This window comes from Colossoma macropomum, unplaced genomic scaffold (genome assembly GCF_904425465.1).
Source record: "Colossoma macropomum unplaced genomic scaffold, Colossoma_macropomum, whole genome shotgun sequence".
Lineage (NCBI taxonomy): Eukaryota > Metazoa > Chordata > Actinopteri > Characiformes > Serrasalmidae > Colossoma > Colossoma macropomum.
In genome coordinates this window covers 42963224-42990502 of record NW_023494805.1, presented here as the reverse complement: position 1 = coordinate 42990502, position 27279 = coordinate 42963224, and the positions used below count along the sequence as shown (strand labels likewise).

At 40.2% G+C, this 27279-nt stretch overlaps 3 protein-coding genes across 3 annotated transcripts in view; all 3 read right to left on the bottom strand.

The window, feature by feature from the left end:
- LOC118825439 overlaps positions 1-25442 on the bottom strand; it is a 30598-nt gene extending 5156 nt beyond the window's left edge. Inside the window, exons 1-13 of the mRNA XM_036596027.1 lie at positions 25096-25442; positions 22419-22636; positions 22224-22361; positions 21304-21384; positions 20846-21214; positions 16207-16365; positions 9399-9488; positions 9210-9305; positions 8531-8743; positions 7689-7795; positions 1809-1889; positions 1630-1701; positions 1549-1553 (exon numbers count right to left, since the gene is read on the bottom strand). Of these exons, the coding sequence (XP_036451920.1) occupies positions 1549-1553; positions 1630-1701; positions 1809-1889; positions 7689-7795; positions 8531-8743; positions 9210-9305; positions 9399-9488; positions 16207-16365; positions 20846-21214; positions 21304-21384; positions 22224-22361; positions 22419-22626 (1619 nt within the window). The 5' untranslated portion in view covers positions 22627-22636; positions 25096-25442. The remainder of the gene's footprint in view (positions 1-1548; positions 1554-1629; positions 1702-1808; positions 1890-7688; positions 7796-8530; positions 8744-9209; positions 9306-9398; positions 9489-16206; positions 16366-20845; positions 21215-21303; positions 21385-22223; positions 22362-22418; positions 22637-25095) is intronic.
- Positions 909-2804, bottom strand: LOC118825718 (pulmonary surfactant-associated protein A-like). The gene is made up of 4 exons (XM_036596504.1): positions 2760-2804; positions 1809-2026; positions 1630-1725; positions 909-1553 (listed from the first exon to the last, which is right to left on the bottom strand). The coding sequence occupies exons 2-4, from the start codon at positions 2014-2016 to the stop codon at positions 1465-1467; spliced, it is 393 nt and encodes a 130-aa protein (XP_036452397.1). The 5' UTR covers positions 2017-2026; positions 2760-2804; the 3' UTR covers positions 909-1464.
- On the bottom strand, positions 7203-11258 carry LOC118825716 (pulmonary surfactant-associated protein D-like). Its single transcript, XM_036596501.1, has 5 exons — positions 11176-11258; positions 9399-9625; positions 9210-9305; positions 7904-7984; positions 7203-7801 (listed from the first exon to the last, which is right to left on the bottom strand). Exons 2-5 carry the CDS (start codon positions 9613-9615, stop codon positions 7416-7418), a joined length of 780 nt encoding a protein of 259 aa, XP_036452394.1. The 5' UTR covers positions 9616-9625; positions 11176-11258; the 3' UTR covers positions 7203-7415.
- Positions 25443-27279: the final 1837 nt, after the last annotated feature.

The window sequence follows — 27279 nt, the reverse complement described above, 5'->3', positions numbered from 1 at the left end:
AAATCACTGCATTCAGATACTTACAAGGATTGTTTTATAATAGAGATAGTAATAAGCTAAATCATATACAAAATATACAAAATCATCATTTCTAGAGTATTTTCTGTTGGGATGTGTTTGTCCAAACCGTAACCCCTAAATATAAAATATACTTCTGCATATCTTTAAAAGAATAAAGTGAAGCTGGAAGATTTTGATTTATCATGGGTTTAAAAATGCTGTCCCACATTTTCATGTCACCACCGAAACACAATGGGCCTCGTTTTCCAGCCGTTCTTAAGAAGAAATTTCTTCTTATGCAGTTCTGACGAAGATTCTGACTCACCACTGTTCTCTTATGTGGGGTTTGTTCTTAGGTAAGAACAGAATCTACACACACTCAAGAGCACAAAGGGGAGAACAGTTCTGCACTTGAACACCGTAAGCACATTTAATGCACACAGTATATCTGTAAAATCAACAATCCGTACACCGTACAATAAAAGACCCAAGAATGCATATAAAAACCGTTTGTAAATCCACTTTGACATGTATTTAAACAAAAATGTACAATGATTTTTAATGTATCTCATCAGCTTCAGTGCTTTTTGTAAAAATATGCTCATTCAGAAACTGATGTCTGAAACATGTACCAAAAAAGTTGGTACAGGATCAATCTAAGACTATGAATGTTGTTAAATGTTCAGATGATCAGACTGTGCCCTCATGCTTGGGTATAACAGAAGCATCCAGGAAATTCTTGTTGAGATAGAGGGGTAGGGTGAAGTGTTGGGGCTACATGACCCTCCAAACAGAGGTTTTTCAGAGACTCCAAACAGAGAGTTACGAGAAAAACAGAAAAATCAGCAAGACGGAGAACAAGAGACCAAAGAAACCCACAAATGTGAGAATTTTCTCAGCTAAAAATTATGATAATCACTGTATTATCTTAGTTTAATGTTGTTTCGGTGTATTATGGTCCTTTTCTTCATAATAAGCATTCAAAATCACTAGAAGTGCTGACGTCTCAGTAGCTAAATTTCCCATTCCACCTTAAATAGTCCAGCAGTTCTGATGCCTGAAGCGCCAGAATGTAACTGCTGCACCATTTAAGGTGGAACGGGAAATTTAAACGAGAATCTGATGATAACTGACTTCAGCTTCATATCACTGAAGAATTAGGGGTGGGTGATAATAAATAATTGCCCCCTCTTTGAAGGCATATGATGCCCTAAATGTAACTAAAGCCCAGCAGTGAGGAGCTGAACTTTACCCTCCTCTGCTGTCACTGCAGACTGGCAGGGTCTCCTACAGAGCAGCGCTGGTAGCTGTTAATGAAGTGATGCTCTTTTTATTTGAGGGCCCCATTTCAGAGGGAAGAGTTCAACCACTACCCTGTAACTCAGTTCCAAGGGGCAACACTCGAAAACAAGGGGTAGGGGTAGAAATCAGAAATGGGACTGGGTCGTCACTGCCTTTAAAAAGTCACCTACTTTTCTCTACTGTAGTGAGTCTGGCTTTGAGAGCTTGGACTTCAGACTGAAGAGGCGTGATCAAGCCATTTGGTACCGAACCTGAGAACAAAACAAGGAGATGTAATAGAGAATGTTTAGCAATGTCTTTCATGTTTCTGTTCTGGGATCTGTTTACCTGGTGAACCTGGAACTCCCTTTGGTCCTTGGGGTCCAGGGGGACCTGCTGGACCGACTGGTCCTGCCTTTCCTGGAGGTCCCTGCACACTCAGTCCTGAAATCAGAGCACAGTGGTCACTTTCCTGCTGCCCTCTGTTTTCTGAAGCCCCACCGACTCTCTCTGTAACTCCCACATACCCGGCTCTCCCTTCTCTCCTTTGGGTCCGGGGGCTCCGTCTCTCCCGTCTCGGCCAGGAAGGCCGTTGTTTCCGGGAGTTCCTGGAACCCCAGCAGAGGCAGGACAACCGAGAGTTTGAGGAGCTCCAGCCTCAGATCCACCAACCAGATGCAGCTCCAACTGCAGCAGCAGCAGCAGAGCAGTGAAGAGCTGACTGAACAGCGCCATCCTCTGTTCACTGTGGGAGTGGCAAACTTTAATTATATAATATTTATACAGTACTGCATGTTCTAAATACAAATAAACAAATAATCTTAGTTTGACAACTTCCAAAGCTCTCCTGGAGGAAGTCCAGTATTTACATTTACTTATATCTAGTTTATCTAATCAGTCCTTAGACTGTGTAGAAATCTGTGTTCTTCTATTTGTATTTATGTTATATAGTGTTTTTACAGGTGACGTTGCACCTTCTGTGGAGATAAATAATTTAAAATGACTATAAATTAATAGTTTTTAAATTTTGTTGATTTTTGCACAGTTGAGTAGAAATAAAGGTTCTGTTTAGGTACATTTTTCCTTCATCAAGGTACAAACAGTGTAAATGTTCCCTCAAAGCTCCAACAGTGGTTTTAAGGTCTGATTGTGAACCTTAAATAAGTGTTTCCAGATGAAAAGTTCGTATTTGTACCTTTTCATAACCGAATGTTTTAAACAGAACAGTAAAATAAAGTCCTGGAGACGAGACGGGGTGTGTGGAGTCAGTACAGCTTAGAACATATCATTTCAGTGGATTATGGTTCAGTTATGTTCCCTGACTAAAGGTACTGAGATGGACAGTTTAGTACCTTTATTTCTGAGAGTGTATGTGTATTTAGGGAGCACCCTCCATTTATTTATTTATTTTGAGTCAGAATGGCCATTTTATTTTTCAGTGTTAGGAGGAAAAAAACAGTGTTTAGTCCACTCTTCACCTTTATTCCAGCTTCCATTCTTCTCAGGAGACTCTCTTTCAGCTCCTCAAAGAATCTGCAGACACACCTCCAAAGTTCAGTCTTAGAAGCTGGTTGATCATTTTCTGAAGTAATCAAACACATTCAGTGGTGTTGAGGTCTGGACTCTGGGGTGGTCAGTCCATCGTTCAGCTTCTTTGTTTGATGTGTCCGTCTCCTTTTCTCAGTGAGGTTCTTCTTGATCAGCTACACATCCTTTCAGACCCACAGCGCTGAGTCGTCTTCTCACAGTGGAAGGATGGACAGAAACACCTGTGGATGTTTTCAGATCTGATCAGCTTGATTTTCTTCTCTCTCTCAGAGATGAAAGCTTTAAGTGCTGTTTATCTGATGGGGGCAGTTTTGGGGTCGACCAGGTCTTCCAGGTGGTTGTTAGGAGACACATTTTCTCTGGAGCTTTAATCAGTTTTTGAACTGCAGTGTTCCTGGTGCACTGTGACCGGCGTTAGTATGTTAGTAACGAGGAAAAAACACCTTTACTGCAGTTTCTCCTAGCACACCTATGGGAGTTTAGTAGTAATAAACAAATGGCGATTCATATAAAAAAACTGGGTCATTCTAGATTAATTTTAAGCCTATAAATGTCATTCCATATGTTTCATTTGAAGTTTGTAACATACATTATCATATATCTGAGCCTGTCTGTATCAGTGTTACAGTGACTCTTTCAGTGAAGAGTCCTGCATAGAGCTGCTGCCACTGTTTTACATTCCTAGCAACTAACTAGAACCTGCTTAGTCCATGACTCATATTCACAGTGTTATCTAGAACCTTCTGAAGGACTCAAGTGAGATTTTCTCAAAATTGGTCCCCTTGTGAACAACAGCATGATTGGTTGATTCCTCTGTCACTTCTTAACTATATTGATAGCTAATCTGATGTTTATGTCCTTCAGTTCGGCTCCTGAAGTCCTGACCAATGGGAGAGCTCACTTGGCTGTATCTACCTAGATACCACTGAGAGACCAATCCTGATTGGACAATTTTCTGTATACATTTCAACCTCATGGTTCCTCCCCACTCATACTGTACATGCTTGTGTGCAAGTTTTGGCACCCTCGGTCAGAGTACTTGTTTTATTGCTTTTTTAAGTGAATAATAATTGGACACATCATTTACAGGGAACACTCTTAAATATGCCATTTACCTGCATAACTTCATTTGCTTTCTAAGAATTTACTACATTAGAAAATCACATACAGTAACTGTGCATTAAAATTTGAGGACATTTATTTACATCTATTCAGAGAGAAAAACAACAAATTGTAATTTGACCAGGTTTATCCAAACCTTTGAACAGCACTGTGCAAAGAGTACATATTTGCTTTTTTGAATAAATTTGCATCCATTTTCTTCTGAACTGTTTCTAAGATTTAATAACACATAGCTGATTTGCATTTTGTTCAGGTAATTTCCCCTTTTTCTGTCGGTCAATGCAGCCAAATGTAATGCTAGAGTTGAACTACAACAAAATAAAAGCAGCATTTATGCTTTAAAAAGTGCCAAAAACATTTGCATGACATTAAGGAGTTTTTCTTTATATAAGGTTATTACAAATCATTGTATAAAAGTCATAATTATGAACATAACATGTAAAACCATATAAAAACACTAAAAGGCATCTTACCAGCAGGACGAGGGTTTCAGTACCAAGAAAAGGTTCAGTTTGGTGGAGCTTCACTGTTTGCAGACTCTTTTGACACAGAAGGAGGGTCTTATTCCTGGCCCAGGGGTCTATTAACTGCTCCCGTCCTGCCTCTCTGCTGCTCCAACGTGTAAACACAGTAATTCAAAAGGAACAGCTGTGGCATCGCTGTGGAATTTCAGCTCTTAGGTAAAATGACAGCATACATCTGTTTAAGGTAGTTGAATGGGGGGAAAATCTCAGATGAAATCTATGACAGTTTCAAATATACAAATATAGACATTTTATTTACTATCCAGAACCACCAGTGAACCTACACGAGTCTTCTGAGTTTATATGGAATGTTGATGATGAAAATAGTGGAAAATCTGAAATTATAAGTTTTCTTAAAAGAACAAAATTGAAGAAGCGCTAAAGAAGTTACAAATGGGTGGGCATGGGTGCAAAAACCAAAAAAAAAAACATCTGCATCCACAAAGCATGTGCAAAAATAAGGCAGCACACCGTTTTAAGAAAAGTAAAAAAAAGCCTTTATTGAAAATGGCAACATGTATAAACATGTGCCGACACACTACAGGTCACGATATGTTAGCACACTTTTATACATCGCCTTGTATAAGAAACTGTAGCTCCCACTGAAGGAGAGCTATGAAAGAGAGCGTTCAGGAGTGAGTTGCGCCACTTCTTACTCAAGTTCACAGATGTTTCTTATTTATAAAAACTGTGTTTGCTGTCCTGTTCATTCTTGTGTAATCTGGAACGGTACAAATTTAATTAACAACTGCTGAGGGATTTTTCCTGCAGCCTCCTCTATGTTTTCCATTCCATTCCTAGCAAGGGCTAGTTCAGGGACTGAGGCAGGGGCTGGTTTAGGGACTGAGGCGGGAGTGAGGTCAGGAACTGAGGCAGGAGCTAGGTCAGGGACTGAGGCAGGAAATGGTCCAGGGACTGAGGTGGAAGCTAGGTCATAGACTAAGGTAGGAGCTAGTTTAGGGACTAAGGGAAGGAGCCAAGTCAGGGACTGAGACAGGAGCTGGGTGAGGACTGAGGCAACAGCTGGGTCAGGGAATGAGACAGGAGATGGGTGAGGACTGAGGCAGAAGCTGGGTCAGGGACTGAGGTAAGAGCTGGGTCAGGGAATGAGATAGAAGATAGGTCAGGGACTGAAGCAGAAGACGGTTGAAAGACTGAGGTGGGAGCTAGTTCAGGGACTGAGGCAAGAGCTGGGTCAGGGACTTAGGCAGGAGCTGGGTCAGGGACTGAGGTAGTAGCTGGGTCAAGGACTGAGGCAGAAGCTGGGTCAAGGATTGAGGCAAGAGCTGGGACATGGGTTGATGCAGAAGCTGGATATGTAACTCAGGAAAACAACAAATTCCCCATAAACAAATCAAACCAGATAATGACCTGTTTAACAGAAAATCAGCAGCCTTGGTGTCGCTTTCCAGCTCTTCAGCTCCTTCAGGTTTCTTCATCCAGGCGTTTTTTTTCCCCAATCTTCTCCCCAATTTAGTCATATGTAACTCCACCCTCTAGTTTGGACTCAATCACAATGCCACCAGCTCTAGGAGGGTGAAGGCAAACACAGGCTTTCTTTTCAAACTGCCGTTAACGCAGCATCACTGGACAGCTGAACACGCTCGGAGGAGAACCCTAACCGCCAGTTCTGTTACATCAGCTAACAGATACCTGCACTAGCTAGCTTGGTGGAGCTCGAGTTCCCCCTGCAATCCTCTGCAAGCGTTCACTCTATATGTGATATATACACTCATTGGCTGTATATATGATATATATGATATATTCACTCATTAACTGTATATATGACATATGATATATACACCAACTGACTGTATACATGACATATAGGACAATCACTCTTTGACTGTATATATTATGTACATGATATTCACTCTTTGACTGTATATATTATATATATGACATTCACTCTTTGACTGTATATGTGATATATTTACTCACTGGCTGTATATGTGATGTATATACACTCACTGGCTATATATATGATATATACACTCATTTGCTGTACATGTGATATATGTTATGTACACCCATTGTATATATGATATGTATGATATATACTCATTGACTGTATAAATCATACAAGACATATTTGCTCTTTGACTGTATTTATGATATAACATTTACACTCTTTGACTGTATATGTGATATATATACTCATTGACTATATATGCTATATGACATTCAGTCTTTGACTATATATTATATATATGGCATTCACTTATTGGCTGTATATATGATACATAATATATACACTCATTTGCTGTGTATATGATATGTATGATTTATTCACTCATTAACTGTATATATATGTTATATATCGCTGCTGTTGGAAGAAAACCTCGTATCTCCATTTTTGACGTTTTTCAGTTTTTGACATAATTTGAAAATACATGTCACCCTTTACATTGTGTGTAAATTTCATGATGAATGGACAAAAAGAAATGACCTGAAATTACTTGAAAAAAGTCTGGTTCCATTGACTTACATTAAAAGTAAAGTAGGTTTTTTCCTTCTCCTGTAAAGTTACCATTTTGGAGATACGAGGTTTTGTTCCGACAACAGCGACATACTCATTGACTGTACATATCATATGACATTCACTCTTTGACTGTATATATGATATATACACTCATTGGCTGTTTTTATAATATATATGATGTTATATATGTAATGTACACACTCATTGGTTGCTGGACATCAGTGATGAAAATTGGAAATCACTGATGAAATCAAATGATTTTCATGTTCAGGTTCTACATTCACATGACAAAAAACAATGTTAATGTTAATGAATTACTGAAAGTATTTAAGCTCCAATGAAGCTTTCTTTGTCCACTCATATAGCTAACAACATTCTTTAAGGACAGATTTGAGCCAATAACACATTGCGATTAACTACATAACGTAATGTGACTAATTCTGAATCATTCCTAGGTGCTAACTTCTTAATTCACACACAACATTGAAATCTGAATCACAATTTAGGTCGTTCCACTCGGCATTAGTGTAAATACCAACACAGTCCTCTTTCCCTTGATGATTGTTGGGCTCATTTGGCATCCAGTTGGTGAAGGTCAGAGGTTTTTTGTTCAGATCTACAAAGTGACCCTCTGTCTCTCTGTCTGTTGTACCGAGCAGTATGTAGGTTGAACCCAAAGTTGCATGCATTGCAGATAAAGCTTCATTTTCAGCTTCATTTCTTGGTAAAACCATGGTGCCACCAGCGTCAGTGCAGAACTTCAGACCGCGGTCGAATTTTGCCTTCATCCCGTTTGACACGTAGTATTTCTGCCCTACTTTCTTGAAGATGGGAAAACCTGCAGCTTAACATAAATTAGGCACAGAGAGTTATTTCAGAGGAAGTCAGGAATCAGATGCACTTCATTGTGTACTTTAGTCTTCACAGATCTCACGTGGTCACCTACCTTTCTCCATTGTAGAGAGTCTGACTTTGAGAGACTGGAGTTCTGACTGAAGAGATTTGATCAAGTCATTGTCTGCAGTGCCTGTGGATTTGAATCGAAACGATTCAGAGCATCCTTTACAAACAGTGCAGAGTGTCATATTTCTATTACCTGTTTCAGGGACTTAGCAGGAGTTAGGTCAGGGACTGAGGCTGGAGCTGGGTCAGGGACTTAGCAGGAGTTAGGTCAGGGACTGAGGCTGGAGCTGGGTCAGGGACTGAGGTGGGAGCTGGGTCAGGGACTTAGCAGGAGTTAGGTCAGGGACTGAGGTAAGAGCTGGGTCAGGGACTGAGGTGGGAGCTGGGTCAGGGACTTAGCAGGAGTTAGGTCAGGGACTGAGGTAAGAGCTGGGTCAGGGACTTAGCAGGAGTTAGGTCAGGGACTGAGGCTGGAGCTGGGCCAGGGACTGAGGCAGGAGCTTGGTCAGGGACTGAGGCAGGAGCTAGGTCAAGAACTGAGGCAGGAGATGGGTCAAGGATTGAGGCAAGAGCTGGAACATGGGTCGATGCAGAAGCTAGGTCAGAGACTGATGTGGGAGCTTAGTTAAGTATAACACAGGGACTTGTTGACAGAGTCAGCTTTAGTTACACGGCAGGAACTGGATCAGGGACTGAGACAGGAGCTGGGTGAGGACTGAGGCAGGAGATGGGTCAATGACTAAGGCAGGAACTAGTTCAGGGACTGAGATGGGAGTTAGGTCAGGGACTGAGACGGGAGCTAGGTCAGGGACTGAGGTAGTAGCTAGGTCAAGGACTGAGGCAGGAGCTAGGTCAGGGACTGAGGCAGGAGCTGGGCCAAGGACTGAGATGGGAGTTAGGTCAGGGACTGAGATGGGAGCTAGGTCAGGGACTGAAGTATTAACTAGGTCAAGGACTGAGGCAGGAGCTAGGTCAGGAATACCACAAGGACTGTCAGTTTTACTTACAACAGTTGTTTTTATATCAGAAACCTTTGAAGAGAAGGCAGAGTACCTCCCTGAACCTGTACAACTAATAAAATTCTCACTTCTTTTGTCATGGCCACATCCTCAGCAGCGAGGTTCCAGCACTCTGTCTCCTCTCAGTTTGATATACCTTGTAACAGCTCTACTTAAGTTCCACTTTGTTCTGTTTACTTTGCACACTCATGTCTTTTTACGTCTGTCTCTGTGCCCAAATTCAGGATACCTGTCTCATGATAGTCTTGCCTCAAGTTCCAATCTTTGTGGTTGTCCTCTTACTGTTCTTTTGGTGGGTTATTTTTTTATTCATATTGTGTGTCTGTTTACCTGGTGGACCTGCATCTCCCTTTGGTCCTTGGGGTCCAGGTGGACCTAATGGACCTGCTGGTCCTGCCTTGCCTGGAGGTCCCTGCACACTCAGTCCTGAAATCAGAGCACAGAGGTCACTTTCCTGCTGCCCTCTGTTTTCTGAAGCCCCACCGACTCTCTCTGTAACTCTGAACTGCGTCCACATACCCGGCTCTCCCTTCTCTCCTTTGGGTCCGGCGGCTCCGTCTCTCCCGTCTCTCCCGTCTCTGCCAGGAAGGCCGTTGTGTCCGGGAGTTCCTGGAACCCCAGCAGGGGAAGGACAGCTGAGAGTTTGAGGAGCTCCAGCTTCAGATCCACCAACCAGATGCAGCTCCAACTGCAGCAGCAGCAGCAGAGCAGTGAAGAGCTGACTGAACAGCGCCATCCTCTGTTCACTGTGGGGAAATTATATGTATGTACACACACTGCTGGGCAAAAAAAATGGGCCAAGCCCAAAATATAAATGCTTTTTTACAGCTTGATTAGCTCATAAACTTAAAGTTGTTTATCGTCAGGAAGGTCAGAATCAGGTCTGACACCTTCCCGGAACATTCAGATCAAACAACCTTTTACGACTCACGCTTATCTCTGGTGCTTTGATCATTTTCAGTGGCCTTCGCACGTGTCACAAAATGGAAGGTCCAGAGGGCTCCCCTCTGGTAATTAGGACATCTTGTAAAGATTACGTGCTACATTGAAGGTTCTCTTGGTGAAGATTTACAGCCACAATTTCCTTCTGAACTGGTCTGAAGGTTTGATAGCACATCGCTGATTACATGTCCTGCAGGTAATTCCTGCTCAGCTGCACATCTTCTAGCAAATGCAGCCAAATGTAACAGCAGCAATGGGACATTTTCCAAATCACAAGACCAACAATCTAAAACCTGTTTTCCCTTAAATACGACTAACTTCAGGAAAAATGTTAAGGTACACTATAAAAAGAGATGGTTCCTCAAGGGTTCTTTAGTAAAGGAAATATTTGTATATAAGTATGAACACTCAAAGAACCACTTGAGTGATTAAAAGGTTCTTTGCATGGTGAAATGGTTCTTCAGACTGATGGAGAATGTGTTGTAGATTTTTGAAAAGGGTTTTGGGTTTTGCTATTGTCACCGTGTCAGGCTTGTAACAATAAAAGGCCCTTTTTTTGGTGCTACATAGAACCATATTGCTGGAACAAAACCATGTATGTCAGTTTTTGTTGTTTTTTAGTTTTTGACATAATTTGAAAATGCCTGTTGTCGTTTACATTGTGTATACATTTCATGATGAATGGACCAAAAGAAACGACCCAAAATGACTTGGAAAAAAGTCTGGTTCCATTGACTTACATTAAAAGTAAAGTAGGTTTTTTCCTTCTCCTGTAAAGTTACCATTTTGGAGATACGAGGTTTTGTTCCTACAACAGCGATATGCAACACATTATCCATCAATTTGAAGAACCATTTCATGCAGTGAACCATTTAATCACCTCTAGTGTTCAAGGTTCTATATGGAAACATTTTCTGTACTAAAGAACCCTTTAAGAGCCATCTTTTGTGAGAGTGTATGAGAATATAATCTCAATGATCCTCATAAATGACTTCACTGATGAATATCCATAATCTGATACTGTCCTACTCCTTCATGCTGCAAGTTGGAAATAATATCATTTTGAATATTGGCATATATTTTATTCCGTAGGTTGTAATGCAGCAGTTTATTAAAAAAATAAAATGATGGATAAGTTGTGTCTGATTATGGAACCAAATTTCAGTACCTCCCCACTCAGAAACAGTCTACATTCTGATAAAACTGTATATTTTTAAAAATATAATGCATTTAAAATGTACATATATACAAGACTTCTAATGTGTTCCCCTTATTAAAGATTGTCCGTGTGAGGTTGTTCCAAATGATCAACACCATAACAAAACTAAGAAGAAGCAGTGAAAAGGCATCTTACCGCAGAGACAAGCTTCATCAGCGAGAAGGTCAGTCTGAGGAAACTCCGCCTTAAACAGGCTGTAAAGACGGAGAAGATCTTCCTCCTTCACTCAGATCAGTGAGCTGACCTTGACCAGCCGCGTCAGCTCCAGTGTGTAAACACAACAAACTGACGGGAATAAGTGAGTAAAGTGCACTATTAAAAACAACGGTTCTTCAAGGGTTCTTTAGTAAAGAAAATGCTTCTATATAGAACCATGAACACTTAAAGTACCCTTTACATGATTAATTGTTCCTCTGCATGGTGAAAATGTTCTTCAGATTGATGGAGAATGTGTTGTATATGGTTCTATGCAGCACCCAAAGGGTTCTGCTATTGTTACGATAAAAGCTTGTTACAATAGGTATTATTGGTATATGGTATATAGAACCATTTTCAAAAAGGTTCTATATAGAACCTTCTAGAGCACTTTCTCCATCTGAAGAACCATTTCACCATGCAGAGAACCCTTTAATCGTGCAGATGGTTCTTTGTGTTCATAGTTCTGCAATATAAGTTGCTGTAAGTTTTATTCAACCTAAATAAATATTTAGAATAAATGATTCTTTCAGTCAATGTCATTTTTGAGTTGAATAAAACTAGTTTAATTGCTCATTATCACATGAAGTATTTCTCTTTAATCATACAAACGGTTCTTTGAGTGTTCAAGGTTCTATATAGAACCATTTTCTTTACAAAAAAATCCTTGAAGAACCACCTTAGAGTTTAACCAGGTTTATTTATGTAGCACAGTTTATACACAGGGGGTCATTCAGAGCTTTACAAACACAGAATGAAAACATAATAAACGTTTAAAGCCATAAAATGAGAATAAAAGGTTAAAGTATGAATAAAATATACAGATATAACGTATATAAAATATACACTAGAATAAGGAGAGATTAAATTTGCTAGAAGTTTTAGACTATAAAGTGGAAGCAGAGTGCAGAACTTCATTCAGTGTCATTTTAATCTTTATTTTGTTGCTGTAGGGACAAAACCTTATTTTTTGACATCATTTGAAAAAAAGCAGTTGCCCTTTATGTTGTCAAAATTTCGTGATGAACAGACCAATATAAATAGTCTGAAATTGGCTTGGAATAAAACATTTCTCCATTCACTCCCATCACAGGTTAAGAAGGTTTTTCCTTATCCTTGTAAGGGCCCATGCTGCGTCACCAGCCGCCAGCAGAGGGCGACGGCAGCAACGGCAAGGTGCCCAGCCTGCGCCGCCGGTGGTGAGGTGCTATAACTTCAGGGAACTCCAATTCCCAGAAGCCCTCGGGCTGATTAGGCCCAACAAGACACACCTGTGGACTCCTCTACTTAAGCCTGTGGCAAACAGCAGCCCTTTGTCACACCTTTGTAGAGGGGTGACTGGTATGGTACTTAGCCCAGGTGGGTATTTAAACAAAAAGAAAAGAAAAGAGGGCTGTAAAAACCAAAAGAGAGAAATTGCCCCCAAACTACTTAAAAACCACAAGAAGGCTTGAGCTACAAACGACCCAAAAGGTGTTTGCTCCCCTGAGAGCAAACAGGTGAAACATAAAGCTGACCTTCCTCTCTGAATCACAGAGGAAGAGTCTTTTGTTTTCTGATTCTCTTATTTCACGTTTCTAGTTCAGCCTTTGTTTGAGCTGCTTTCAGGGTCCCCTTTGTTTGTCCTTTTTCACGCCTTTTTATTTCCCGTTCCTTGAGGTGTTTTTCCCCATTCTTGCCTGGGCTTCCCGGTGGCGCAGCGGTAACTCCACGGACCGAGCCTGGCTCTGGGTCACCTCAATCCCAACGTGCCAAATTCACATCCCATTGCCTCAATACATTTATTTAACACCCTTTCTCACGAGGTTTCATCTTTGCACTTGGGTCCGCCTCCCTGCCGTCTCGTAACACTCAATACAATATTTTGTTCCGCCAGCAGCGATTTAAAGATGACTAACGTCAGGGTGAACCTTATGAACACTACTTTAGTTACATGACCAGTCAGACGTTTGGACACACCTTTTTTTTGTAAAAGAGTTTTCTTTATTTTTGTCCACATTTGAGAAGAACAATGAAGACACGAACACTATAAAACAGCACATATGAGAGGAGAGCAGATCCAAACCATCCTCTGTTTCAGTTCTGCCTCCGTCTGTCTAGATGCAGCTTTACGCATTGTTTGAAGTTCTCTCAGAAGCTTCATGAGGAACAAGCGGAGATACAGCACTGTGTCCAGCAGCTGTAACACTCAATAAACATAAATGCAGTAAAAAGTAACAAAGTCTTGATTTGGAAAAAAAAAAAAAAAATCTCATGATCTGGTTAGAAGAACAAGTTTGCTTCCTGATTTCTCTGGAAAAGGCCTGAAAAGCGTTTTGCAATTTTTGCTGTCCTGCAACTTTTTTTCATCAAACTGACTTTCAGCACTAAAAATGTTTTATGTAACACCATTAACACGTTTTCGTTTATTGATAGTGTTGACATGTTCTCTAAATTCCTGTATGTTGCAACTTGTGAACCTTTGACTTCCCCAACTTCCTCATAACCTACTCATAAGGACATTTCTGTTTATTTTATTTTATTATTATAAATATTTTTTTATTGGAACCGTTATGGTTTTTGTACCAATGTCATTTGTCCTGATTCTAATTTCTGTTTTTCTCAGGTGCCTAAACTTATGCACAGTACTGCATTTTTCCAAAAGGATTATGGACGATATACACATACAGAACAGCAGCTGTTTCAAAAAAACTTTTTTTCATGTTCTAAATTTAAACACAATTGAAATGTTACTTTCATCTGTTTTGTTTGTTTGTTTGTTTGTTTGTTTGTTTGTTTGTAATTATTTATTTATTTATTCTGAAATAATTTCATGCAATAAATTGTCTCATAAACAAATCTGGGTAACACTTTACTGTACGGTACTCTTTGTAAGACTACATGACACATAAGCTTGCCATGACAGCTGACATAACCCTACATAAATGTTTATGAAAGCTTATCAGCATCATTCGCTATAAAGGTTACATTTTCCAATTTTGACTTTACCCTCCAGCACAGTGTTACTGAAATTTGTTCTGCATGTAAGAATAAAACCTTTGGATCAAAGTGAGTTCACTGTTATTAAATAAATGCCTTTTTAGTTTGGTGTGTCCAAACTTTTGACTGTTTTGTAAGACTACCATAACATTTGTCTTTTTTTTGCCAAATAAAATATTTGTCCAACTAAACTGAATGTAGGAGCCTTTAAATGAAAGATGATGATGATGATGATGATGATGATGATTTTGTGATCAGCAGTGCTTTTTTACAGCTCGATTAGCTCATAAACTTAGTTGTTTATCATCAGGAAGGTCAGAATCAGGTCTGACACCTTCCCGGAACATTCAGATCAAACGACTCACGCTTATCTCTGGTGTTTTGATCATTTTCAGTGGCCTTCGCACGAGTCGCAAAATGAGAAGCCTTTAAAACTACAAGCTTCATTTGACCTTGGCAGTGATCCAATCACAGTTTGTTTTTTCCTCTTTTTAAAGGCAGGATTTGGCAAAAATCCAATTTATGCAACTTCTTAACCTACCTCAGATGTCTGGTGGAGCTAGGAAGCTAACAATGCTAACAAGCACTTGAAATCAATAGTCATTCAAATCCTTTCTGCAAACTGCACCTGGTGTCATTATAAAAGACGATACCATCGGTTGGGAAAACTTCACACAACCAGTAGTGGCGAACAATATTAAGAACATTATTAACCCTCTGGGCTACAAGAACTCATCCACGCATCAAATCCTCTCTCTATATCTGAGTCTGTATCTTTGTGATGATCCAGCTCAGAAATCCAGTTCAAACACTTCCTGAATCTGTAGAGTCGCCCTTTCCATTCCATCTTATCACGAGATCATACGAGACTCACATCCGGAGTTATGAGCCTATGAAGAGGGGCTGAGATACACGTCATCTGCCTCTCACCGTGTGGAACTGGTGGATTGGTGTGTCCGTCTACATTCTGTGTGAAACTGACCGATGGACACTCAGGAAATCACTAAGGACTGACCATCACGCCGGAGACCCTTCATTCTTCATTCAGTCTACATCGGAGACTCATGTGAAACGGCGTGCAGAGAGTTTACAGCTGCTGAAGCTGCTGCAGCAGGTTTGGAAAGTAGTGATGAAGATAACGGAGCATTTAGATATGAAACATATGAGGATCATGTTATATGAAGAGCTTTAGAGGAGAGTTTAAGAAGAGATGGACAGATTGAGAAAATGCCCTAGTAGACCAAAAATACTAGTAGAGTGCCTCTGGAACTTAGTGTGTGTTTTACATGTTAGCCGCTGGGCTGAGGCTGAACTTTGTTGGACCCTGATTGTTAAGACATATAGGCCACAATATGGTGCACATGTCCAATGCCATTCAAATATATTGTACAAACCAAGCAAAATACTTTATTAATTAAAAATAGGCAAAATTCTTTTACTAGTGGGCTGCCATTTTTGTTGCCATGTCACATGGTCGGTCGGTCGGTCGGTCGGTCGGTCGGTCGGTCTCTCTCTCTCTCTCTCTCTCTCTCTCTCTCTCTCTCTCTCTCTCTCTCTCTCTCTCTCTCTCTCTCTCTACTAAATGGGGAACAGTGAGATGAATCTCATTTGGCTCTAAAATATCCTTCAGCCTTTCCAGCTTTAGCTAGAACGTGACATTACTCGAGACTGTCTTATTTTCCCATTGCAACTACATGACATCATGCCAGTGTGACAATGATGGCTTATGGGTGGAGGATTTTTGCCTATTTGTCATTTTGTCATATTTTAATAGTATGGGACATGTACACTGTTTTAAGGCATTAAGTCTTAACAGTCAGGGTTCCCTTTAAAACAATAAAAAGCTTACTTACTGCATTGACTGCAAATATAGCTAATCACGATAGAGATGGCTAATCACTAGTTAGTTAGTTAGTTAGTTAGTTAGTTAGTTAGTTAGTTAGCTAGCTTACGTTACTACAACACATTTACTGTTTGGCACTTTAGGCTCACCTGCTTTCTTACAGAAACGGTCAGACGTTGTTTGCCCGTTTACTGCTTTCTTGCTCTCCGCATCTTTTTGTTTCTGAAATCCTGAGTTTGGATTCAATCTGATCTCCTGAATGAATCCCACTGAAACTTCATGGAGGACTTCATCAATCCCAGTCTGGCCTTCGATGAGCATATTACCAATATTACCAGAATAGCTTTCCTCCACCTGCGTAACATCGCTAAATTAAGAAATGCACTGTCGCTACAGGACGCAGAAACGTTAGTTCACGCCTTCATCACGTCCAGGTTAGATTACTGTAACGCTCTGCTTTCTGGCTGTTCCAGCCAAAACCTTAACAAGCTTCAGTTAGTCCAGAACGCTGCAGCCAGAGTTCTGACCAAAACCAGGAAATTTGACCACATTAGCCCAATTTTGTGTACCTTACATTGGTTGCCAGTTAAATTCCGCATTGAGTACAAAATTCTTCTACTGACGTATAAAGCTCTGAATGGCCTTGATCCTCAGTACCTCAGTGAGCTTATTTCCTATTATCAACCGACACGCCCACTTAGATCACAAGGTGCTGCTCATTATTAGTACCCAGAATAAATAAAGTTACGTCAGGGGGAGGAGCCTTTTCATACAACGCCCCCCAGCTTTGGAATAACCTACCAGTCTGTGTTCGGGACTCAGACACAGCCTCCATCTTTAAGTCTAGGCTACAAACTTACCTGTTTAGTCGAGCCTTTGGTTAATTTGTTTTCTTAACTATGTCCCTTTTACTTCCCCCCTCCTCTCTCCCTGAGCTGAGCGGCTGCCTGTCCTAAGAGGGTCTGACCTGAGATGCGGCCGGCGCACTGCACAGTGGTGTTAAACTGTATCCACTTATACTGTTTTGTGTCTGTCCTCTTATCCGGTGTCGACCAGAGGAGGATGGGTTCCCCTTTTGAGTCTGGTTCCTCTCGAGGTTTCTTCCTCCTGTTGAGGGAGTTTTTCCTTGCCACTGTCGCCAAGGCTTCTCACTGGGGGACCCGGATTCTCTGTAAAGCTGCTTTGTGACAAGATCTGTTGTAAAAGGTGCTATATAAATAAATTTGACTTGACTGTGAAAGAGTCCATCAGAGGAACCCTCAGGACCTTGAGCAACTGAAGAAGGTTTTCTGAGAGGAACAGACCAAAACTTAACCACAGTGCTGCAAAAAGCTCATCACTCCTGACTGTAGACGTCTCAAACACTGCAAAAAATGGTGTCTTGTCAAGTAAAATTATTTTAAATACAGTCAACAAACCTAATTTCTCCTGCTGAGATTGTTGTAAGCTTGTTTTAAGATTATTCACCTCATTTCTAGACACTTTTACTTGTTTTAGGTAACTTTATTAAGTAAAATTATCTCTGTATACTGGCAGATAATTTTGCTTGTTTTAAGAATTGAGCTTAAAACCAGCAAAATTGTCTGCCAGTACAGTGAGATCATTTTACTTGATAAAATTAGCTAAAACAGGTAAAAATCTCTGGACACAAGCTAAATAATCTTGTGCACAAGCATCTCAAAATGGGAAATATTAGATACATCAACTATATTTAAAATCATTTCACTAGACAAGATACCATTTTTTGCAGTGAAGCTGTGATTGCCAGTAGCTGCTGCAACAAACTACAACAAACCCTGCCTGTACAAGAATATGAGTACTACATTAAACCTGCGAGTCCAACCCTTTGTCATGAGTCTCTTTGTGACAAAGTGGATAAACAAGCTAGAAGTTTATTAAATAAAAAAGTATCTGAATAGTAGTTTCTCCTCACTGTAAATGCTTTTTTAATTTAATGACAAATTCTTGTGCAGATACAACCAAAGTGTCAAATTAGTGATTTTAAAAAAGCTATTCTGTCAAAGAGGGATTCAAATGTAAAATGATAAATGAGACTTAGATAATTGTTTAATTTATCCCTGTAATAAAAAAATAAATGTAAATTTACAGTAACTATACTGTTTTTAAAATGTGAAACGCATGTTGATTGGCCATTATTTGTGAAGTGTGCTGCCTTGACAGGACTGAAAAAAACAAAATACAACAAAACATAATATTTATGATTTTAATAAAAATGAGACTGAAGACAAATGGATACCTTATGAATGATGCACATTGCTATTACAGAAGATTAGAGAGAAATTATTTATTAAATACTGCAGTTTTATACAACCTCATATGAATTACATGAAGTTGAAAGACTTAAAAAGAATGAAATGTGGCTTAAAAACTGAACTGGAAAATACATGAAATAGTGTTTTGCAAGTTAGTAATCCAGGTCATTCTCATATATGATAAGGATAAACTGTAATTAAAACTTTGAAATAAAAAATTAAAAGCATACACTGTTAATCAGTGAGAATTTTACAATATTTCGCACCACGTTTTTACAGTAAAACACTGTATTCTTTATTTTATTGTGAAACTCATTCTGAGATACTTTTATAAAAATGCCGATTTTCAAAAAAAAAGCATTTTGTAAAATTACTGTATAATATAAACATGCAGGAAATTACAGTTACATCACAGCTATTATTTCATTGTTATTCACTATTAATATGGTTCATTAATTACTGCGCATAATCACTGAAAATTAATGCAACTAGTTGTTGTTGTCTTTGGTACATAAGCTAGTAAAACATAGTTAGTATCTTGATACTTAAGCTAGTTCAGTATGTCTGTTCCTGATAAATATTCAGTTAACTAATTCAGTCATGTACTGATGGCTGCCTTGCAGAGATACAGTTGTTTCTTGACCTTTGGTTGGTCCAGGAAAGTTTTTGCATGAACACAAGGAGCACAAAAAGTCAACAAAGTGTAACTGAATTCTTGTTCTGACATCTAGAGCTTAACATTTCTAGCAAAACCATGATTAATAGGATTTATAGCATTGCCTTGTGGTGTGATTTAGCACTTTTTTATGTAAATGTAATGTTTCAAAATTCTTGTACTCATTCAGTATTGCGAAAAAGTCAGAGACCACCTTTCAGTTATTTAATTTCCAGTCAAATTGGCCATTCATATATGACGCATCTCCTCACTCCTCCCCCTGTTTACTTACTAGTCTAGAAGAAACATTACAAGTTCAGCGTCAAACTTCATCCCTTTATTCGCTGAGAACTCCAGCGGTGAAGAGATGCTAACTCTTGTTTTGCTTCTATTTAAGTCACTTCTTTTCTTTATGGTTCCTTCTTGGGAGCAGCTACTTCTTCATCCTCTCATGTTGGACTCACGGCAGACTTGACTCTACAGTGACTCACTTTTGCCTCTTGAGGTACAAAGTGGTTTTACAAGACAGAACAGACTGGGGCAAGCTGGTTAGCATGCTAACTTCAGTAGATACCCCTGCAACACGATACACAGACGTCTTTGACATGTCAAAACTGCTATTTCTTCACATCCTGTTGATAATCCTAGTTAATTTTTGAATGTTTTGAACTAAAAATCTTACAAATTGCTCCTTTAACAGAAAACTCTGTTTATTCCAGCTTCCATTCTTTTCAGGAGACTCACTTTCAGTTCCTCAAAGAATCTGCAGACACACCTCCAAAGTTCAGTCTTAGAAGCTGGTTGATGATTTTCTGAAATAATCAAACACATTCAGTGGTGTTGAGGTCTGGACTCTGGGGTGGTCAGTCCATCGTTCAGCTTCTTTGTTTGATGTGTCCGTCTCCTTTTCTCAGTGAGGTTCTTCTTGATCAGCTACACATCCTTTCAGACCCACAGCGCTGAGTCGTCTTCTCACAGTGGAAGGATGGACAGAAACACCTGTGGATGTTTTCAGATCTGATCAGCTTGATTTTCTCCTCTCTCTCAGAGATGAAAGCTTTAAGTGCTGTTTATCTGATGGGGGCAGTTTTGGGGTCGACCAGCTCTTCCAGGTGGTTGTTACTCTGCGTTCACAGAGTTCACATGTCATTCATGTTCAAGGAAAGCTGGTGATTTCCTGCGACAGAAGGCAGCGCGAATGTTGGCGTTGTGACGTGGGCGGAGTCAGCGATGCAAAAAAATTGAGCGAACTTTAACTTTATGCAAATAAGGAGTGAAGCAATGTGGTGACTACTGATAGGTATTGAGCATTCAGCAGCGTAGTATGCACTTTATCTCCACCACTGTCAAACGGTACTCCCCATTTTTGGTTCCTAGATAATTGTTCCTACTAGAGTACAGTACTACAGTAATCACAAACACCAAATACTGTTTTCCTCACATACTGACTGCACAGACACGGGGATTACATAAATAATGAGCACACAAGCGATTTTCTTACCAGGGTTTACATTTTTAGCAGGAATGCATCTGATGTGTTCTTGACGTCAGTGAAACCACGGTGAACAATGTCGGTTTGAGTTCAGAAATTCCCTCAGGTGATGAGCGATCAGTGGTTTGGGTGACAAGAGGCAAGTCACTGCCGGAGGCAGGGTTAGGAGTCCCATTTTCTCTGTAGCTTTTAATGAGCTTTTGAACTCCAGTTTTGTCACTTTTACGTTCTCCTTCTGTATGCATGTGGGTTATCTAATCTCAGAAATATCTGCCGAAAATGTCAGCTTGTACTTAATGGCTGTTTTGACTGGAAATTTGTTCTGTGACTTTTGCACAGTGCTGTATGTTGTTACTTTCATATCTCACACATAATGGTGTAAGTTGATTCACAGGGTAGGTCGTTCCACTCTGCATTAGTGTAAATACCAGCACAGTCCTCTTTCCCTTCATAATTGTTGGGCTCGTTTTGCCTCCAGTTGGTGAAGGTCAGAGGTTTTTTGTTCACATCTACAAAGTGACCCTCTGTCTCTCTGTCTGTTGTACCAAGCAGTATGTAGGTTGAACCCAAAGTTGCATGCATTGCAGATAATGCTTTGTTCTCAACTTCACTTCTTGGTAAAACCAGCGTGCCACCAGCATCAGTGCAGAACTTCAGACCTTCAGAAAATTTTCCCTTCATCCCGTTTGATGCATAGTATTTCTGCCCAACTCTTTTGAAGATGGGGAAGCTTGTGGCTTAAAATAAATTAGGCATGAAGGATTATTTGAAAGGAACACACTAAATGACAAGCATTTCATCATTCTACGTTTCCATGGCCACCTACCTTTCTCCACTGTAGAGAGCCTGACTTTGAGAGACTGGAGTTCTGACTGAAGAGATTTGACCAAGTCATTATTTGAAGAGCCTGTAAATTTGGATCAAAATGGGTGAGATTAAGAACATTGTTTACAGCACAGAGTATCACATGGCTAGACGTTTAAACAGCAGCATTTCCCAATTGTCAAAGTTTGATGACTGTACTGCTGCCTGCCACTCCAAGAGTCAGCAATCTACAGGAGTGACAATGTAGAGGCAGCAAAGACGTTCATTAGCCGATTCATGCAAATCTGAGGCGAGTGTCTGTGATCTGAGGTCCGAGTTAAATCTCGAGTCTCTGAGGTGGGAGTCCAAGTCGAATCTTATGTCTCTGGGTTCTGAGTCAAAGTCGAGTCCCGAGTTTCTGAGGATTGAGTCCGAGCCAAGTCTCGAGTGTCTGAAGTGCAACTGCAAGTCGAGTCTCGAGCCTCTTAGGTGCCAGTCTGAGTCGAATATTGAGTCTCTGATGGTTCGAGTCTGAGTCGAGTCTCAAGTCTTTGGGTTGCAAGTCCAAGTCGAGTTTCTGAGGTGTGAATCCAGGTCACATCTCGAGTCTCTGGATTGTGACAAACAGTTGAGTTGAGTCTCGATTCTCTGAGGTTTGAGTCTAGTCTCAAATCTCTGAGGTGTCGAGGCTCTGAGATGTGAGTCCAGGTCAAGCCTTGAGTCTCTGAGGTTCAAGTCTGAGTCAAGTCTTGAATCTCTGGGCTGTGAGGATTATTTCAGAGGAACTGCGTCCCAATTCTGAGTCGAGTCTCAAGTCTCTGAGGTGTGAGTCTAAGGCAAATCTCGATTCTCTGAGATGCAAGTCCAAGTTGAATCTTCAATCTCTAGGCTGTAAGTCAATGTCCATGTGTGTGTTTACATTCATACAGTGTGTCTTTTTACCTGGCGACCCTGGATCTCCCTTTGGCCCTTGGTTTCCCCGTGGACCTACTAGACCTGCTGGACCTGCTGGTCCTGCTTTTCCTGGAGGTCCCTGCACACTCAGTCCTGAAATCAGAGCACAGTGGTCACTTTCCTGCCCTCTGTTTTCTGAAGCCTCTCCGACTCTCTCTGTAACTCTGAACTGCGCCCACATACCCGGCTCTCCCTTCTCTCCTTTGGGTCCGGGGGCTCCGTCTCTCCCGTCTCGGCCAGGAAGGCCGTTGTGTCCAGGAGTTCCTGGAACCCCAGCAGAGGCAGGACAGCTGAGAGTTTGAGGAGCTCCAGCCTCAGATCCACCAACCAGATGCAGCTCCAACTGCAGCAGCAGCAGCAGAGCAGTGAGGATCTGACCGAACAGCGCCATCCTCTGTTCACTGTGAGGAAGTATAATTTATGCTTTATGCTTTTCATACATTTAATTAGTTACAACACCCCCCACATCACTCAGATTGTGTGCTGGAGAGTCAAAGGTACTTCTTTAGTTCCTCAGGTTCCTTAGTACCACGTTCCACTGCAAGTATATTTATTTATATAAGTTGCATTTGCTTTTTATTGAATATTTCCAATTTTGAAAAGTGATGTAAAGTTGTAAATGTGCCTCTTTCTCTTGGCAAAGTGAACGTGTACTGTTCACATTCATGTGTGGTGCACAACTGAACCTTAAAGTCACAGTGAACACAGAGCAAACATGAAAAAATGTTTGTGTGATACTAAACTGAGTATTATATTAAATATCCAGCAAACCTGAATGATAAATATAAATATGATAAAACACGTCTTAAAAACCCCTGATCAGATCTGAGAACTGTGGGTGTGGCTAATGAGCAGCTTTATTGACAGCTCTCTGTCCAACACTCCTAGCTCCGCCCCTCATACAGAACTAACTTCATTATCCAGCTTTTATATGATGCTAATTGGACAAAAAAGTCTTGAACAGACGTGCAGACGGACGAAGCAGCGCATGAATAAGGGAACAGCTGAGCAAACAATGTTAGTGTTGATAAACGAGTGAACGGGCGACAGGCAGCCACAGACAGGTAGGCTAGCTTGCTAGCTTTCGGTTATGCTGGGTTGGCTTTAGCTTTAGCTCGCTAAGCTTATCTGACTGTGAAACTGTTCAGTGTGGGCGGGGCCAGAGACTCAGCCTTGTGATTGGTCAGGGGAATGCTTACAGAAGTGTTACCCAAGTTCAGGTCATTGAAACATTATTTAAAGGGTGAACTTGGTGCATGTTTACTGTTTACCTGCAAGAACAAAATTAACCTCATCAAATAGAAAACACAGATTAAGGTTCTAAGTCTTTTACAATGTTTGTATCCTGGGTTACTAAAATGGTGAATGAGAAGCGAACTTGTAAAGCCTTGTAAAAAATCAAACGTGAGAGAGATTTTATAAAAAACCTCTACTTTTGTGGTTTCCTGCCGGAGATGTGAGAAAAGCGGCTGTAGCAGGGAACAAAGTAAGCCTGTGTTTTCGTTTATGTTTTTTAGTCATACTGAAGCATATTTACAGCCAAGACATTAAAACAGTACTTCAATAAAAGTACATAAAATGTTGTGGCTCCCAAGGCTCTTTTTGTTAAAAGGACAAAATGGCTCTTCTTAACATTTGGGTTGCGACACTGGCGCTAAACAGAAGTGTGTGTGTGTGTGTGTGTGTGTGTGTGTGTGTGTGTGTGTGTGTGTGTGTGTGTGTGTGTGTGTGTGTGTATAATCATATTTATGTCTTATATTTTTCATTAAAACTTTGCTGGATGTTTAATATGACACCTTCAGAGTGCTTTGGTGTGAAACGCTCCGTTCTAGATAAACTTACTGAGTCAGAACTGTTCACAGTGGTGGTGATAGGAACCAGACGTCCACCTCTAAAAGCTCCCTCACAGAAAGTTCCTACAGTAAATGGTTATGAATTCACTGCCTGATGACTGAGACACTGTTTTATGATAGTTTTGAGAACTTAAACTCCATTCATGGTGGAGGGATACATGCAGGGCGCTGTGAGGCAAAATAGTCCCAAAGAAAACTTATTTCAGATTTTCCACTATTTTCCATCATCAACATTCCATATAAACTCAGAAGACTCGTGTAGGTTCACTGCTGGTTCTGGATAGTAAATAAAATGTCTATATTTGTGTTGTAGTCATGGCGACCCCTGGTTCCTATCAGCACCACTGTAAAGACATCTGAACCATTTCACACCAAACCACTCTGAATCTCTCTGATTACACCTCACACACTGAGTTATGCAGAGATTTTGAAAAATGGGTGGAATTCCCCTTAAAGTATAGTTTGAAATCCCTTGTTTAGGCCATTTTGTATTACCGTGTAATGCAGTATTAAATGTTTTACGGCTGGATTCGCTTCCAAGCCATCCATCATGAGGAAGGTCAGATTCAGGTCAGTCCAACATGCCTTCACAGAATGTTCAAGAAAAACAAGCTTTCAAGAGAGAACGTCCTTTTTCACGATATCTCTGGTTTGTGCTGATAGTTTCCAGCACACGGCTCCAAACGAGAAAACAGGTGTGCTGTTTGATTTGGTGAAATCACGTTTTACATTATAAACGACACTAATTACCTCTTTCATTAATATCTTGTATGATAACAATTAATTTTACCTCATTAAAAATAATCACATGGTCTCAAACAGATCTGAGCCACTTCAGGTAAAGACTTCCACTTTATTAAGGAAAGTGATCTCACTACGCTGGCAGATGATTTTGTTGGTGTAAGAAATGATCTGATCCTGTTTTTTGCAGTGAACAGAACCGGCCTGTCGTTTAACTCTTCAGTTCAGACAGTGTTTTACAGGAGTCTCTCAGAATCAGTGCTTACCTGGTGTAAAGGTGTTGAGAGGCTTCCTAGCACCAGGGTTGGGTCAGAAGTGTCACCACTGATGACTGTCCTGCTGATTCGCAATGTAAACCGCTAACTGTGATCTTTATAAAAATCTTGTGTAAAATCTGCACGAGAGCTGATCCAGGTTCCCTAAAAACTCCTGTAGGGTCCTCTAAGCCGGCTGAGCTGTAGAACCGCGGTCGATTCCCGTCAGAGCTGTGAGGTTCATCAACAGGAAACACCTGGACTCGTCTTCACTGCAGACAAATGACCGCTGGATATTTCATAATAGACTTTCCGGAATGTCTTTTCACAGTTCCCCCCTTATCGGCTGCCCCCATGAAGTCCCCCACCAAGTCTCTGCTTTAAAGGGCAAGTCCACAGCTTTTTCAAAATCCCTGCATAGATCAGTGATTGAGATGTAAACAAAGTCATTAAGGATGGTTTGGTGTGAAATGGTTCATTGTACCCTCTTAAAAAAACTGGTTCTTCAAGGGTTCTTTAGTAAAGGGAATGATTGTATTAGAACCTTTTTGAAAAGGGATCTATATAGCACCCAGAAGGGTTCTTCTGTTGTTACAATGTCCGGCTCTTTTTGGTGCTATAAAGAACCCTTTTCAAAAAGGTTCTATTTAGAACTCTTTCACGATGCCAAGAACCCTTTAATTATGCAATGGGTTCTTTTGAGTGTTCATGGTTCTATGGAATTATTTTCTTTAAAAAAGAACCCTTGAAGAATCATCGTTTTACAGGTGTGTACCCTCTTAGAAAAGATGGTTCTTCAAGGGTTCTTTAGTAAAGGGAATGGTTTTATTCAGAACCATGAGTTCCATATAGGTCTATTTTGTGCTTAAATGGTTCTCTGCATTGGGAATGTGTTGCATAGGGCTTTAGATAACACAAAAAATGTTCTGCTACTATTATGATTCACTCTTGTAACCATTGCAGAACCTTTTTTGATGCTATGTAGAACCATCTACAGCACATTCTCCATCAAACTGAAGAACCCTTTCATCATGCAAAGAATCCTTTAATCATGCAAAAGATTCTTTGAGTGTTCATGGATCTATATAGAACCATTTTCTTTAGTAAAGAACCCTTGAAGAACCATCATTTTAAGTACCCTCTTAAAAAAAGATGATTCTTCAAAGGTTCTTTAGTAAAAGAAAAGGTTTTATTCAGAACAATGAGTCTGCATGGAGAATGTGTTGTATAGGGCTTTAATCCATAAAAGGTTCTGCTACCAATATGATTGAAGCTTGTAACCATTGCAGAACCCTTTTTGGTGCTATATAGAACCATTTTCAAAAACATTATATTTTGTACCATATACAACACATTCTCCATCAATCTGAAGAAGACCATTTAAGCAAGAAATGGTTCTATATAGAACTCATAGAACTATTCATGTTACTAAAGAACCCTTGAAGAACCATCTTTTTTAAGAGTAGAGACTTAGGTGTCTTTACAGTGGTGGTGATAGGAACCAGGGGTCGCCATGACTACAACACAGATATAGACATTTTATTTACTATCCAGAACCACCAGTGAACCTACACGAGTCTTCTGAGTTTATATGGAATGTTGATGATGGAAAATAGTGGAAAATCTGAAATAATCAGTTTTCTTTGGGGACTATTTTGCCTCACAGCGCCCTGCATGTATCCCTCCACCATGAATGGAGTTTAAGTTCTCCAAACTATCATAAAACAGTGTCTCAGTCATCAGGCAGTGAATTCATAACCATTTCATGTAGGAACTTTCTGTGAGGGAGCTTTTAGAGGTGGACGTCTGACTCTAAGTTTATCTAGAACAGAGCGTTTCACACCAAACCACTCTGAACCACTCTGAACTGCTCTGTTTACGTCTTAACTGGAATTCTCTTTTAAAGAACATGACTTAAAGGGGAATACCACAGGCTTTTTAAAATTTCTGCAAACGTGCAGGTGAGTGATGACCAGAATGCAATGTGCAGGAAATAGAGGTGTGTTGTGCCTAATTGTGACATTTGATATTTTTTTAAGAACTACTTAACAGATATTTGGTTGATTGTGTGTGAAAATAAAGGCCTTGGTGGATATCAGTATTTAAAAACAAAACTAATACAGAGAAACAGTAAATTAAAACATTTAATATGCAGCAGAAGCTTTATTGAGCATTAAAACATTAAGCACAAAGCAC